Genomic DNA, 17,146 nt, shown 5'->3' with positions numbered 1-17,146 from the left:
GCCTAATGCTCCTAATGGACATCATTCCCACTACACTGGCAGAACTAACAAACCCCGCGGGAAACCACCGGTTCAGCAGAGCGGGCCCCCTCCCCCCTGTTAAGCCCTGGGGTAAGATGCCCTTCGCCGCAGCCGCGGCGGGGGAGCCCCCCAACCCCACTCCCTCTGGTCCAAAACGAAAGCGGCCGACCTGATGCTCGTCCACGGGGGGTTTTCGGTCCATGTTCATGGGTGGCCAGCCCTCCAGGACACCTGTTCTACCCTCAACTCCGCTCAGCTCACATTCTGAAAGACGAAATCTCATCTCTTCTCGTGAAGAGAGCGATTCGAGTTGTATCCCTGCATCTAAGCAATCAGGGTTTTTACTCTCGCTATTTCCTGGTCCCGAAAAAAGACGGTTCTCTCCGTCCTATTCTGGATCTCAGAGTGTTGAACAAACATTTAAGGAAATACAACTTCAGAATGTTATCACATGGCTCTCTCATACGTTCGATAAAGCAGAATGATTGGTTTTGCTCAATCGACCTGAGCGATGCTTTTTTCCACATACGCATCTATTCTCCACACATGAAATTCCTTCGTTTCGCCTACCAAGGCATGTGTTACGAATTCACGGTTCTTCCGTTCGGGCTTGCACTAAAGCCGCCTTCACACTGCACACGACAAACGGACACGACTGTCAGATTTTGCCCCATAGTGACAGTCGCACGGAATATGCAATATGATCGTGTAGACCTCAACATGGGAGAGAAGTTAATTCTCGCGGTCTCGGAAAACCCATTACTAGATGATTGTGACAAAAATCTTCTCCATTAAGGCGCAACTCGTGCACTAAACGGTGATACTCACCGAGACTTTTTCTCCGAGTCAGGTGGTGTTTTATACACACTGATTTGCAATGTTTTCTTTGGCGTCTCCAGTAAAGGAGAGTAAAAGCAAGAGCCTGTATTCTCCCTCCATTTATCATGGTGAATACAAATAAATAAATACAATCAATGCAACAATAAATCCAGAAAGACCGTGAATAATTTTTGAGGAAACATAGATGCAACATTAAAAATAATACAATATAAATATTAATAATTTATTACTTTTTTATCAATAACAATGTATTTAAAAAAAATTGTTTTTGGTAAAGTTTAAAAATTACTAAAGTTAATATTAATACTTTTCAATAATTCTTATCACCTCGCGCACACGAACCTGATAGGACAACATTAGAATACATCACATCCAGTCGGCATATCGGATGCGGTGTAGTTAAATTTTTTTAACGGATCCGAAAATTACGGATCCGCAGATGGTCGGCACCTCACGCAGCGACCTTGCGACTCTCCATAGGAAATGAATGACTTCCGGTTTATCGGCGGTCGTTTGTCGTGTGCAGTGTGAAGGCGGCTTAAGGCCGAGGACGTTCTGTCTGTGTGCGGAGGCGGGGCTTGCGCCGATGAGAACAGCGGGTCTCAGGATCCTGACATACTTACACGATTGGCTTATTATTGCCGATTCGAGAGAGAAAGTGATTCAAAACACTGCCCGTGTGCTCTCACACATCGCTGCGCTCGGTATCAGAGTCAATGTGAAAAAGAGCAATTTCACTCCCGCTCAGGAGGTCATATTCTTGGGCTTGGAGCTGAATTCTGCTACGATGAGCATGCGCCTGTCACGGAAGCGCGTTTCTTCATTCATGAACTGTCTCTCGCGGTTCAGGGAAGGGGCGCGGATACAGTATCGCACATGTCTCAGATTACAGGGTCTTATGGCTTCGGCTGTCCATGTCTTGCCTCTAGGTCTTCTGAGATTGAGGGCTTTCATGAAGTGGATTTTGTCCCTTCATCTCAGCCCGTTGCGCGATCTTTGCCGCTATGTCACGGTGACGCACGCGTGCATGGAACGGTGTGTGGCCGAACTCACTTCATTCAGCCCATATAAATTATTTGGAGCTCCTAACTGTGTTGAAAGCTCTAGAGCATTTCTTGCCCCGCCTGCAGGGACATCATGTGCTGGTGCGCTGCGACAATACGACAGCTGTAGCACATATCAACCGTCAAGGCGGCATGCGCTCCTCCAAGCTTCACGCTCTAGCTCACAAGCTGTTGGTATGGAGCATGCGGCATTTCCTGTCGTTACGGGCGACTCACGTCACAGTGTTTTTAAACAGGGGTGCAGACCTTTTGTCGAGAGGAAACCCGCTCTACGGAGAGTGGCTGCTCCACCCTCAGATAGTGAGGCTGCTATGGGAGAGGTTCTGCCAGGCAGCCGGCGATCTCTTCACCTTGCGCGAAAACGCCCACTGTCCTATGTTGTTCTCGCTTCGGGACGAGGACGCCCCCCTCAGCGTGGACGCTCTGGCTCATCCATGGCCCAGCGCGCTGCTCTACACTTTCCCTCCGCTCTGCCTGATATCTGAGATATATGAGATATGAGAGGGCGAATTAAAACACTCTGGGGCTTCTCCCTCAAGAAGCTGTCCTTCAAGATGGCTCTGCTTCTGGCTTTGGCTTCCGCCAAACGTGTCGGTGACTTGCATGCGCTCTCGGTTCATTCCTCGAGCACCGAATTCTCGCTCAATGGAGATACAGTAAGGTTTTGCTTAGGCCTAACCCGGCCTTCATGCCTAAATGCTTTCCAGCTTTCACTGTTGGTGTGATTGAGCTCTCCGCTTTTCACCCTCCTCCCTTTTCCTCTGCGGAGGACCGGAGGATGAATTCATTGTGCCCTGTGCGTGCCCTACGGGGTTACATGGACAGGACAAACTCTTTTTGAAGGAGCAACCAGCTCTTTATCTCTTGGGCCCCGCCAAACATGGGAAATCCCATCTCTAAGCAACGCCTCTCTCACTGGCTTGTAGAAGCCATCTCCTTAGCGTATGAATCTAGGGGCGTGCAGCCTCCGGGTGGCCTTAGAGCTCACTCCAATAGAGGCTTGGCTGCTTCTTGGGCTCTGTTTGGGGGAGTTCCCTTGCAGGACATTTGTGCTGCTGCGGGCTGGTCCTCGCCGCACACCTTTGTTAGGCACTACCGGCTTGATGTTACCCGGACCCCGGTGGTTATGCGGTCTTAAGTGTGGGCTCTTCGTAGCCACATGCTACTAGGCCTGCACTCCGTTCAACCCTGTCTGCCCAGCCTAGTTTTGTATGTTTCAGGCATATAATCTCCCCCTTCCTGACACCCGGGTTGGTCCATTCACATGTTTATAAACATGTTATTTTTCCTGCAGGCGGCCCGCTTGTTGGACATCAGCGGGGTTCTAACATGCGTGTTACTCGGGTAAGGGGCGTTACCTTACCTGCCATGGGACACGTGCTCCTGTCTGTCAAGCCAGTCAAGCCAGTGCAATTGGATGCTTCTGCAGAGGTCAGGTACGGATGCCCTTCCCATAGGTGGATCTCTCCACTCGATGTTTCAGAGAACCGGGGTTACGAAAGTAACCTATTGTTTCATATGTAATTAGTTTATGTTATGTTTTTTAAAAGAAAAACTGCTCTCACCTTTATATGAATAGCTCATATCTTGATTATTCCAGAAAATAAAGGCTTAACTGCAGTCAACTAGCATCAGCTCTGCCAAACTGTCACTAATGATAAACGATTTCTAACAAGATTTTTGTGCAGATATGAAAGAATCATACTGATATTCAATTAAACAACTTTCTTGCTTTTTCATACTTTTATATTTAGGTATGGTAAATAGGAATGTTTTTAAATCTACCTTATCCAAACTTCTTGTATAAAAAATACGAACACCAAAACAAAAAATACATACATGCTGATCCTGTAAACAATCATCAGCCTGTTATCTAAGCTTATCTTACTGACTTTGACGTGCAGTTTTGAAAATATCAAGAAGAAAATAATGTGGATTATGGTAAATATCCACACTTTCTGATGTGGTTTCATCGCAGTTATTTTACAATAAAACTTACTGTATAAAGAGAATATTCACCAATTTTTACGTACAATGTTACCACCAGTTGCAAATAAAGTGCAAAAAAAGATGTAGAAAAAAAAAGAAAACTGAAGCTTTTTTTTATTATTAAGATAACTTTAGCAGTTGCCGCAACAAAAGCTACAAAGTGAAGTGTTCCTGAAATTTCTCAGGACTATTTTTAAAGGTTACGAAATAAAGGATAAATAAGTTTTGGCAAGTGAAAATCTACTTTACATATGTACGTTTAGATGAGCAGATAAGCATGACTTATACAGCATATACAGTCCTCTGCAAAAGTATTAGAACAACATGATTTATTGATGATTAATTATTTGGGTTTTGCTATACACTGAAGACGTTTGGGTTTTAAAAGATGCATCTGAGACGACAGATCAGTATTTCAGATTAATTTCCTGATATTTACATATACTGTAGTTGTGTTAAACAATTTAGAACATGGCATCATTTGTTTAAACCCCATTTTCAAGTCCTCAAAGATATTAGAACATATAAAACACTGGTTTATTATACAATGAATATCTCTAAGTCTGAGTGCTGGGTTTAGCGTGTGAAGACTAACTTTTTTTAAAAAGGATAAATTTAGATAAATTTATACCAAAATTAAGACCAGGGAGCTGTATATGGGAGAAAAGCAAGGCATTTACAAGCTAAGAAAAAGAGAAAATCAATCAGAGGCATTACACAAGTATTGGGCATAGCCAGTACAACAATTTGGTGTGTGCTGAAAAAGAAAAAACCCACTGATTAACACAAAATTTGCAAAACATACAAGCTTATCAGTCAAGCCCAGTGTAGATATCGTCATGTCTTGGGCTTGCATGGCTGCTTCTGGAACAGACTCACTAAACTTTATTGATGATGTAACTCATGATAGCAGCAGATTGAATTTAGAACTTTACAGAAACATCCAGTCTGCCAATTTACAGAGAAATGCATCCAACCCAAAAGTGGAAGGATCTCCATCATGCAGCAGGATAGTGATCCAAAACGCTTTGCCAACACAATACAGGACTTCATCAGGAGGGAAAATTGAAGGTTTTAAACTGGACAAGTCAATCACCAGACCTTAACCCAATTGAGCAACATTTCAACTCATAAGGAGGAGATGAAGGGAGAAACTCCCCAAAACAAACAACCAATACTTTTGATCACCTAAAATATTTTGTGGTTTGCCACTAAAGACACCATGTTGTAAGTTGTTTAACACATCTAGAAGTAAATATTAGGAAATGAAAGCTGAAATTATGATCTGTAATCTCATATTCATCTTTGAGCTCAAACCCAAATGTATTCAGTGTATTGCAAAAATAATAGCATTGCCTTTGTTGTTCCAATACATGGATATAAGTACATTCATAAAAATATTTTGTAAAACAAACTTGAGTATAACTTGTATAGCAGTCATTTAATACTCATATAATAATTTCTTCTTTCTGAAGATTATATGTAATGTTGAATTGACTTGAGTTGAGCAGAGACGATATCTTTCCCCAGCTGTTTGCAAATGCTAATACTGAGTAAACTGTAATGCAGGATGAGTGATTAGTGCCAGCTATGCCATCTCCATGACTTTCTTGATCCAGTCTACATACATTGATACACGGATAAAGATATTGGGTTGGCCTAGGTGGCCACAGCGACGCATAGGGATGATGACTCCCTCTAAGACCCAGCAGTCACTGTTCTCACAAGCCAGAGGGCCTCCATAGTCTTTCTGTTTAAGAGAAAAAGAGAAAAAGAGAGACAGAGAGAGAGAGAGAGAGAGAGAGAGAGAGAGAGAGAGAGAGATAGAAAGAGAAAGAGAGAGTCAGTTCACTTACTCATTTTACAATCTTTCACACACTCCATTTGTAATGTAATGTAAATCAACATTTAAAATAGAAACGTGTTTATATGTAGGTTTTTTTTGCAGAAAATATATTTAATGACTCTGTTATTTTGACGACTTGGTCTGGACCAGAGAAAAAAAAAAAAGTTGATTCAGTGACATTAATTTTAGGGTACTATATACTAGTTTACAAAATTTACCTCACAAGCTCCCACTCCACCAAAAAAAGATGTAGTGCACATTTCGTTCTGTTTCACACGCCCTTTGAAGTATTTGTTACATTCGCTGTTGCTCTGCACTTGCATCCGAGCAACATTTAGCACTGTTTCATCCCCTGTTCCTAAAATACATATAGAGATATAGAAATGAGATTAAGAAAGAAAAGTTGACATAAAAAGATTGAAGCTAAAAATATACTTAGAAATCTATGGAAGATCTGGAAAGATCGTATTGTGATACACCTTTGGTTTCCCCCCAACCAGCAATCTCACAGGTAGTTCCATCTGGAACGATGTAGCGCTCAGGCGGAAGACATATTTGAGACACACGTTCATTAAACTCTGCAGGACTAAGAGAACAAACAGAGAAAGTAACAGAGAGAGGCATGTAAGAGAAGCATGTTTAGGATTAGTTTGTCTATTAGGTGTCAAAACTCATAATCCTGAACAGTACGTTTCTAGCTGTAGCAGGACTAGATGCGACTCTGAAGGTCCACAAACAATTTTGTTCAGAGCAATTGACTGTGTGCCGGGTTCTCCTTCCTTTGGCTCCTGGAACACGGTGCCCATGATTGCAGCATAACCTGTGAGGTCCACATAACTGCTAACGCACAAGAACACATGCACATTTATACAAATGATTATTTCCATAATCATTGTGCTAGTTATAAGTCAAATGTGTTGTGTCCCTGGAAAAACAATGGTAGACACTCACCATGAGGAGAAACACTGCTTAGTGCTAATCACCCATTTTGAGTTCACCAGTGATCCTCCACAAAAATGCTTTCCTTTCCTGTCCAAAAAGAGAGAGAGTAAGCTAATGTAAAAATGAAGGAGGTAAGAGAGTGAGGAAATTGACAAACCTGTCTCTTAGGCTGATTGTCCATGGAGAATTTCCTGGCGTGCCACCAACGATCCTCAGCTTGCTTCTCACCATGCGGTCATCACGCTTCCCACATTCATTAAACACTACACCCTCTGTCAATATGTAGACAAACATCAGAACACACATGAACAACTCCATCCACTGGGAATGGTTGTTTTTACAAATTGTATGTGCAGCATAAAAAAACCCCAAGGAAACAGCAACTTACCGGGTGGCGTTATGATAGGTGGATCCTCCCCTGCTGCACAAACAAAGAGAAGACATGACTTAACAAAATACCGAGCACTAAATATGTGTGTGAAACATTCTGGTAATTCAGAGCCATTACTAATCAAACCAGAGCTATTAATATTAACTTCAAGACTAAATTATATGATACACTGGCTAGTAAATCAACGAAAAGCTGTTATTGTCTGATATCTGTAGTTTTGTTATAGAAAAACAAGCCCATTCGGTATATACGCTTTCTCTGTATTGGCTTATCACTTGCGACTGGTTAAAAAACTAAGCATTTTATTCCATTTTTTTTTAAATACAGAGAAAAACATGTTGAACTTAACTGATGGTTAATGCCAGCTGAATGACTTTATGATAAGATTGAAGTACACAGCATTGTTAGAGGACTGAGTTAAGACAGGTATTTTCATAGCAATTGAATATGTAGGTATGATTTCACCAGACCCTAATCAAGTCTCTGTGATTGTGATTATAATGTGGTATAATGATTCTGGCTCCCCAGTGCCTCTAGGTGGAGAGTGATCTCAAGTGGCTTGGACTAAAAACTAAAAAAGGTTTTTGAGAAATGGGAACAGAGATCCACAGAGACTGAACCAAGACAGGAGATTTTTCAACAATCTGTCTATATTTGATAATTATTTTTCCTAATCAGTTGGCTTAGATATTGGTTGTATTATAGTACCATATAATATTAATAATAGTGCATTGTTTTTAATCTCAAAGCAGCTTCACCTGAGCTTTTTAAGCACTTAAATCGACTAAATTAGGCAAGCACGCTGTTGGCTTAATAGACTCTAGATAAGATTTGGGAAAAAAGGTTTAGGTTAAAAAAAACCTAAGCATTATGAAATGGTTGAGATGATAACAAAGATTGTCCTGCTCAAAACTGAGTGATAGACTAAAATACAAAAAAAAACCAAGACTTTTTACCACACTGCTTAATGGCACAGTAATCAAATTCAGTTTTGGGGTCGGTAGTGTAGCACCAGGGTCCGTGCAGATCTCCATCTGGGTTCCTGCAGTAGTTCTCTGTCAGATTGGCCTCTGGATGTGTCCTTGGGTTAATCCTGTATCCATACAGGAACAATACAATCCACATAGATAAAAACAGCAAAAAGTCAGACCTCAGCCACCATCAGTGAGAGCGGAACTTCACAGATCATTACACCATTTCGACTTAACGTACAAAATGACTTTTCTGTGCTCATTTTTCTAAATATTTATAATTAAATATGCCTGACTTGCTAAATGCTAAGCTATAGCACATGCAATCCCAAATCTTTAAAGACTTGGTGTCTCTTTACAAGGTTTTACTAGATCTGTTACTGATCCTACATGAATACATATGAGATTAAGCTTAGCTGTTGATTTATATTACTTCAAATTGCACTATTAGAATGAGTTGAGAAATGCATATATCATAAAAGATTATCATTTAAGATTGTATCATTTAGTATCCATCTGCTTATATAGTCTGAAAGTTTAAAAACTCACCATTATCACCTGAAAACCTTCAACTCTGTTACATGTGTATCTGATAAATCACCAGGTTTTGGTGAGGTGCACGATCCCTTAATAAAACAGTACCCTCACATGGGGCAAAAGCTAGCAGGGTGTAACCTCACTAAAGAGTCAATGGCATTTTTTCCCCTAGTTTTTGTCTAATTTGGTTCTGGTAAATGAATGACTTGATGGTTTTGTGTTGTTGTTCTTACTTATTTTTATGTGGTGTGTTAACACTCCAGTTCTGACAAAGGATACCCTTCCGTGTTTTGCGAACAGTTCCTCTGTAATTTTTTCCATTTCCATTATAGCAATCTGGGAAAAAGGAATCAATGTCCATGGATATTTGTCAATGGGCAGCACTACAGTATCTCTGAATATGACATAAAAATGGGAAAAACTTAAAGTAACACTTCATACAGCTAATTGCTGATTAGGTGACTGGGTCTTGCTAACTTTTTTTTCACTATGTACTGTAAAACACCCATGACATTTTTGATGAAGTATTCCTTTAAGATTCTAAGCTGATAAAACACCTTCAGCCTCAATGTCATCAGCACAGCGTTTGATCTGTAAACAGAGGGCCGTCCTCATCTCAGCCCTGGATGTGAAGCACCAGGGAGCCTCAGAACCATCTGGGTTACGGCAGTAGTTTTCTTCCAGTCCCCTGTTACAAGACAAATAGCCAGGACAGGAAATCTTAACTAAGCAAGCTGCTCCAAACATTAATATTAGATCCAACTTTCTCTTCGTACTTTTTTTATACTACTGCACCAGCTGTTATTCTACATCCAGACATTTTCACCCTGATATTGAACCTTAATCTAAGCTTTTGATGTTTTTAACGATTGAGAAATATGAGTGCAAATAAGACACAAAGAATATCATCAAAGCTAATTACTTTACTAAGAGTAATGTAGAGCTAGTGTCCATGATATAATCCTATTATCTGTGTATTATATAGTTATGAATGTTTATCATTGTTAAATCTCTTTGTTAAGCATTTTGTCATTTTCAACATTAGAAAAAAAAATCAGTTAACCGTTCACCTACTTGCACTCATAAGTGTGAGGGTAAAATGGGTGCTCATGGGGGAACTGTGCATCCCAGCGCTGACACGGGATGCCTGAAGTCGTCTCGTTCACTTTGCCTCTGTAATCCTCCCCACGGCCCCGGAAGCACTTTGTGGTGTAGCTGGAGTGGGAATGCCGTTTTTGAACCTCCGCTGCAAAAGTTATTTGGTACAGAGTGAGACAGTGTGATTGGGGGTGGTGAGAAATAATAGTCATCTGCTATGGGATATAAAGAAATATAGAATCAGGGAAATTAAGTCACTGAAATATGCAATAATTGTTGAGTCAGACAGAAAAAAGTGAAACACTTTGCTAGAGCTCGGAGAACCATCCCTCATCTCCCTGTTTACTGTAATTCATACCAGAGTTCTAAACCCAGTAAACTTGTGTTATCCCGGGCTAGGCCACAGTAGAGCCAGAATATATCCGAGAAACACAGGTGAGAAATTCATTCTGGATAGTCTAGTGCATGGCAGCGTGCACTTTTAGAGTAATCATTCCATCTACAAGCATGTTTTTAGACAGTGAGAGAAGACCAAAAATAAACTGTAACAGGAAACCCACATGAACGCAGAGAACACATGTGAAACTCCAAACAGAAAATTTAAGCTCCCAGGATTTTAGAGCTATGAGGAGGCAATGAATCCCACTGCCCAAATGAGTTACCCCTATGAAGATCACATAAATTATTAATACAGTATTACACATAAATTCTATTTCTAATAGAATTACAAAAATATACATAAATTCGTAGCCAGAATATTGTATATGTTTAAATAATGTTCATAATATTGAATTATGCTCATCTATCATCCTGAGAGAGTCTTGGTATATTTATCTATAACGAGAGGGTCTGCGGCATTATGTCTGTGGAAAAATGTGGATTTGTGCAATAGCCGAAGTTCTGTGAAAATGAAAATCTGTTGTGATTGTGTTAAGACTCACAGCACTTGCGGATGTCACAGCGCTCTCTCTCCACCTCCGGGTCAGTGGTGTAACACCAGGGCACGGGGGAAGCGTCAGGGTTCCGGCAGTAATTATCATCCAGGCTCTTATCAGGGTATCTGGAGTCCAAAAATGGTTCATCATCTCATGTTTCAAACCAGTGATATCTAAACATACTATGCTTATCAATTATGTATACTGTATATTAATACCCTATCACAATATAATACTATATGCGCTGTAGACTGCTAGCAAGAGGTGAACTAATTTGAAGGGAATAAATTGAAGGTATAGTGATTAGCCACAGGTGACACTGGCTAAACCTGACACAGCAGAATGAAGTATATAGTGTCAAATGCTATGTGTAGGGTGATTTGTAATATTATATACTTTTCTGGTTGGTAGATGTGTTGATGTGGATGTTGCTGGTCCCATCTCTGGCATTCTCTTCCACTCACTGTGCGATCAACCTGACCCCTGTAGTCCTCTCCATTACAGGTGATACACACCTCTTGCAGATACACACATATGCACATATTAAACTTGAGGAGAAATGACACTGAAGCAATGTAAATCTAACAACATGACATAAACACACTCTTTTTAAATTTGCTTCAATAATAAATTGATTATATAGCAAATAATGCATGCTGGAAAGCTCTATGTATTTACCATTATTTTATTAATTTTAATGCCGTAATTGTGAATTGCGGACTATACCGTCTTTACACTGTGGGATATTACAGCTCTCATATCTGCGCTCGGGGTCTGTGGTGTAGCACCAGGGTCCAATGTTGTCTCCATCTGGATTACGACAGAAATTTAGCTCCAGGCCGTTAGTGGAGGAAGGAGTATATCTGTTTAAGACATTGAAGAAAGACATCAGATGTTCTTATATTCAATTGTATTTATAAGGTGAAATCACTTTATCTCAGTACTTTGAAGGTTAACTCTATTTTCCTACCTGTGATCATGAGGAAACTTTGACCACCACTGTTGACATGTTCGCCCTGTCATTGTCTTAGATACATCTCCCCGATAGTCCTCTCCATTACCGATAATGCACTTCCTGACATAAACTGTGCAGCAAAAAGAACATCAATTGCACAGGGAAGCTGGTGACATGTGATATATGACTAGCATTAAATCATTACGCTGCACGGCTCACCTTTCATCTCATACAGGTCACAGTTGACGTTTCTCTTCACCTCTGCATTAACTGTGTTGCCCACCCAGGGCAAGTGCTTACAGATCACAGATGGACGAAAGACATAATTGAAAGCCCTTGAAACAACAACAACAACAAATATTTGTATGTGTTCAAAGTTTGACATGGCTACGGTGGCCGAGAAGTGCAAAACACATTAACAAATCCGAAAACAAATTAACAAATCCCAAAACACATTAACAAATCCAAAAAGAAATTAACAAATCCGAAAACACATTAACCAATCTGAAAACAAATGAACAAATCCGAAAACAAATGAACAAATCCGAAAACACATTAACAAATCCGAAAACACATTAACAAATCCGAAAACACATTAACAAATCAGAATACACATTAACAAATCCAAAAACACATTAACAAATCCGAAAACACATTAACAAATCCGAAAACAAATGAACAAATCCGAAAACAAATTAACAAATCCGAAAACAAATTAACCAATCCGAAAACATTAAAAAAATTTGAAAACACATTAACAAATCAGAATACACATTAACAAATCCGAAAACACAACGACAAGTCAGACAACCCAGAAACGGTAGTGTATAATTTTTGAATGGAAACTTACCGATCATTGGACAAGACACCTGTCACTCAAGATATACAGGTTTGGAATCTTATGTGTAATGTGTAAAGTTCTCCGTTTAAATATAAGAAAATAACAGAATTAATCCACAGTAATCCATTCCATCCATCAATTCCAACTTTTCCCTGCGGCAGACTGTTGAACTTCATGTATACCTTGAGTGACAGGTGTCTTGTCCAATCACAAACTATACCGGGTTGTCTGAAATGTCGTTGTGTTTTATGATTTGTTAATGTGTTTTCTGATTTGTTAATGTGTTTTCTGATTTGTTAATGTGTTTTCTGATTTGTTAATGTGTTTCGCGCACCGATTCAGACAACCCGGAAGCGATAGGTATAGTTTGTGAATGGAAACTTACCGATCATTGGACAAGACACCTGTCATTAAAGATATACAGTTGAATGAAAGGTGTCGCGTCCGATGATGGTAAGTTTCCAATCACAAACTATACCAACCGCTTCCGGGTTGTCTGACTTGTTAATGTGTTTTGGGATTTGTTAATGTGTTTTGGGATTTGTTAATGTGTTTTCGGATTTGTTAATTTGTTTTGCACTTCCCGGCCACCGTACATGGCCTATATCTTACATGTAAAACAAGTCAAGTTAATTCTATTCTATTTGTAAAAAAATTCAAATCAAATGTGGATATTTGTGTAACAAAACTACGGCTTTATCACACGATCAAACCAGATACTGTACTCACTAGACAATATAATAAATAGTGCTGATATGGTGGTTTAACAAAGGTGAGAGCGAAAAACAAATCACACAAATAAATGTATATTAAATGTATATGAGAATTCAGAGGGAGATTTTTCCATTACACTTAAAATTTCAAAAACAATACTAGTGTATTAAATAAAAACCTTGTGTTATGCGGTAGAAAAACAAAGCTGAATGGAACACACTAAAATTACAACTCTGTCTTAAAATATTTATATATTTATAGTGGATAATTCGCTTTAGTTTTGCCAAGGCAGCCTAAATACCAGCCTTTAAAACATTCACTGCTGTAGCTGAGCCACACTGTTGCATTGTAATGTATAGCCTGCATTCACATAGCCTCCAGCATGTAACTATTAGCCTAAGTGCTTGATGCTGATGTTCTGATCACGAATTCATTTTATCAGTCTATTCAGGTCAGTTGAATTGTACTTTATTTGAATAGTGCTTTTAACAATGGATCAAAGTAGATTTAACAAATTCAGGATATAAATAATAAATTTTATATTAAAAATCGATCCCTGCCATTATCCAGCTTCATCAGGGTCTGGAAGAACAAACCATCTTGCCATGAATACTAAAATTTGGGAAAGTTGAAACAATTGATGGAATTATGCACATAAAATTTTAATAATAAATAATTTGTAATTTGTTACTTTTCTTATTTAGTGTTGGAGTGTAGCAATAAATGGTCATGAGGTAATGACTTGACTTTTGGTACTCTATGACAAAGCTGGCACAGAAATGTAAGGAAACAGCACATATATTTTCTTAAATATACAAGAATACAAAATAGCAAATACAAATTGTTGGAATATATATATATATATATATATATATATATATATATATATATATATATATATATATATATATATATATATATATATATACTCATGGCTGGATTAGATAGTGGTCAGAAGGTTGTGATGGACTTTAACAGGAATCTTTGCAAACACATCAAACACTACACTGTTTCCACTGTTTACAAAGTAATGGTGATCATGTAGAGGATGTATTGTAAATAAACTGACATTTTGCAAAAAAAGTGTTAATATCCCTTATGTATAGAGATGTACAGGGGGAAACTGTACATTGTATTTATACCACAGGCAGATTGCAATGTCATCGCTGGTGCCTGATATAAAAAACGTCCCCAGTTTCACAGACCCCTTGAAATAAGCCACACTCACAAACATTATGTGATGTTTTACTCCAAATGACTCTCTGTGAAGTTACTGAATCTATCACTGATTGTTTTTACAGCAGCAGTTTCAGTTTTCTTCATGTTTAGAATTAACTAGTTATCACCCATTTACTGATCACCTGAGCTGCTTGATTAATGTTCTGCTCCTCTTGGTTAGTTTGATTTGAAGGCTTTTAGTTAAACACTAAACCAGCGCATGTGTTCTCCTGTCTGTGATGGGGAGATGCAAAATGACTTTAATTATTTTCACCATAGAATCAAATAGATTTGATTTCTTTATGGGATAAAATAAAGTTCTTTGTTCTGTATTTAACTAAAGAAACTGAGTTTGAAGAATTTCTTGATTATACTTTACTATACATGTAATAAAAAAGATCAACTTTCCATAATTTTCCATTTAGTCATTTATTTTTTTTGACATAATATTTCACATGTAAGATTTATTTTATCCATATGTCCCAAACTATGCTTCAAGTCACTGAAAAATTTGACAAAACAGATCAAAATGCATAATCAATTTTCATTCACGGTACTGCTAAATGTAGCTGATTTGACATTAAAGTCATGTATGTGTTATATGATTCCAGATAAATTATCAGTCACTGTTCACAGTGCAAAATAAGTGAGATTTGAGAGATTGTGGGATTTTGGGACCTGCAATCGAGGCTCTCTGAGCAGCGTTTGGCACATTCCTCCAGTGTAATGCCAGGGAGCAGAGTGGCACGATCAACTTTCCGTGGTACCAGCTCTCTTCCTTCAGAACGCTGGAAATCATTTAGCGCACTGCGATGCACTGTTAACACACAACCATACAAACGTATTTTTATTGTCATTTTATCCATAGAGAAATGAAACAATGTCTATCCAGGACCCTGGTGTTACACAAAGACACCGAGCTACAAAAGACAACACAGAACTAAGAGCTAAAAGGTCAATTAAACTATCCACATAAAGAGCATGTGTGCAACATTGTGCAGACGGTGTCATAGGGAACCTGGAGTCTATCCCAAGGGACACTTGTAGGTGCGGGACACTCTGGATGGATGGGCAGGTCCCAATCCCTCACACACATTCACAGACTACAGACAATTTAGAGATGCCAATCAGCCTAACAATGCATGTCTTTGGACTGGGGGAGGAACCAGAGGAAACCCCTAAAGCACTGAGAGAACATACAAGCTCTACACAGACAACTTGGAAGTGGGAATCAAACAATATCAAACAATATACAGTATAATATGTAGAACAATATGATCTGAACAGAATACTTGTTCAGTACATTTTGATTTCAATTTCAGTTCAGTGTTTGGATTAGCAGTGACTAAATGAGCAGGTTATTCATTATTTACATGTAAAATGTATTTAAATGTAGACAAAACTGAATTATTTCTATTCATTCATTTATCCATCCATCCATTCATCCATTCACTCACATACGCTTTGATGTGCCAAGCAAATGACTGAAATCATAAACCATATTTACTGTATTTACTGTGATTTATTCATATTTTTTCCAGATATGTCTGTTTTACCAATCATGAGTGAAAACACTCACATTTACAAAAAAAAAATAGTTTTAATCTAACAGTTACAGTTAACGTAACCGTTTTATTGAACAGTTAATAGTCAGACAAATGAAAAATGATCTCCAAATACATTTCAGTCACCTCAGGATTTACTCCCAGGTCTAATTTTACAGTGTGTTGGGATTCCCTGTGACAGAATGGCTGAAGAAATCATCCACATAAAGGGGCTTAGATACACATAACCTTTGGATCTGCAAACTTTACTTTTGTAACTGACCAGTGCTACGGCATCATTTAGTCGTCAACACACACACACACACACACACACACACACACACACACACACACACACACACACACACACACACACACACACTTTTCAGTAAATATCATTCTGTTTTCTGATTGTTCATCCAACACACTTAAAATAAACACAGCATGGAAGAGAGATTTCTTCTAGCTGAATATGTTCCAGATGTTTATTATCTAAGTCACGTTTGCTTGTTAATTAATCCAAAGTCAGAGACCTAAGACAGAAGAACTACAATTTACAAATAAATGACATCGATTTACATCTAAAAATGACTTACCTTGAACGGCATCTCTGCAAAACGCCAGAATTAGGAAAAACAAAAACAGGCTCATGATTTATGGATCAGTTTATTGCGTTTTCGTGCCTCTAGGAAAGGATCGGTGGGACTTTGGTTAGAGCGATTTGATCTCCTGCGTGTGCGCGAGCGCGCTGGGGTATGGGGGCAGATTGGGAGAGAGGAGGGGGCTGAGTCTGTGTGTGTGTACTGAGCATCAAAATAAACGCAAAAGAGCCTGTTATTTTATTGAAAATGTAAGTATTGTTATTGTTGAGCATAATAAACTTTAAGTAATGCACTGGTAGGGCTCTTGTTTTTTTTATTTAAAAAAAAAAATTCATCCCAATCATTTAATTACTTTTAATGTATTTTATTTTTTTATTAATTTAATTTATTCATGGTTGTGAATCTCTTTTTCTCCTTATCCATCTCCACTAACAAAAAAGACTCACAAGTACACAATTAGGTGTTTATGCTAAAAGGTCAGATGTGTCGTATGCAAGTGATTCATGGGTCAGTTTTCTTTAATTTCTCTCTTTGTTTTTCTTATTAAATGGTTAAGGAGTTTGTTTTGGCACTTTATTATGTTTGGCTATAAAGGAACCCTTGGCTATTATCCTTTGGCATATATTTTGTTTACAACC

General features: G+C 38.7%; 1 protein-coding gene across 3 annotated transcripts; it reads right to left on the bottom strand.

Annotated features, from left to right (window-relative positions):
• Nucleotides 1-4,010: 4,010 nt before the first annotated feature.
• mst1 (macrophage stimulating 1) lies at nt 4,011-16,663 on the bottom strand. 3 transcript variants are annotated; one of them, XM_060868298.1, is made up of 18 exons: nt 16,503-16,663; nt 15,041-15,179; nt 11,809-11,924; nt 11,605-11,719; nt 11,361-11,497; nt 11,031-11,151; nt 10,641-10,759; nt 9,676-9,847; nt 9,159-9,289; nt 8,835-8,937; nt 8,050-8,186; nt 7,091-7,123; nt 6,860-6,974; nt 6,712-6,789; nt 6,451-6,600; nt 6,240-6,346; nt 5,979-6,118; nt 4,011-5,664 (listed from the first exon to the last, which is right to left on the bottom strand). In XM_060868298.1, exons 1-18 carry the CDS (start codon nt 16,555-16,557, stop codon nt 5,503-5,505), a joined length of 2,130 nt encoding a protein of 709 aa, XP_060724281.1. In that variant the 5' UTR covers nt 16,558-16,663; the 3' UTR covers nt 4,011-5,502. The 3 variants fall into 3 exon arrangements, with proteins under 3 accessions (XP_060724281.1, XP_060724282.1, XP_060724283.1); XM_060868299.1 differs by having other exon boundaries at nt 6,451-6,597; XM_060868300.1 differs by having other exon boundaries at nt 7,091-7,120.
• Between the last annotated feature and the right edge of the window lie 483 nt (nt 16,664-17,146).

This window comes from Tachysurus vachellii, chromosome 4, assembly GCF_030014155.1.
Source record: "Tachysurus vachellii isolate PV-2020 chromosome 4, HZAU_Pvac_v1, whole genome shotgun sequence".
Classification (NCBI taxonomy): Eukaryota; Metazoa; Chordata; class Actinopteri; order Siluriformes; family Bagridae; genus Tachysurus; species Tachysurus vachellii.
Note: the sequence above shows the minus strand (reverse complement) of the source record. Positions and strands in the feature narration are given on the sequence as shown.

Bases quoted from the DNA above. Each gene is read 5' to 3' on its own strand.
- mst1 (XM_060868298.1), bottom strand. From the start codon at position 16,557: ATGAGCCTGTTTTTGTTTTTCCTAATTCTGGCGTTTTGCAGAGATGCC. The intron at 15,180-16,502 runs GTAAGTCATTTT...GTGTGTTAACAG, and splicing joins TTGCAGAGATGCCGTTCAAG to TGCATCGCAGTGCGCTAAAT. The intron at 5,665-5,978 runs GTAAATTTTGTA...TCTCTTAAACAG, and splicing joins GTGGAGTGGGAGCTTGTGAG to AAAGACTATGGAGGCCCTCT.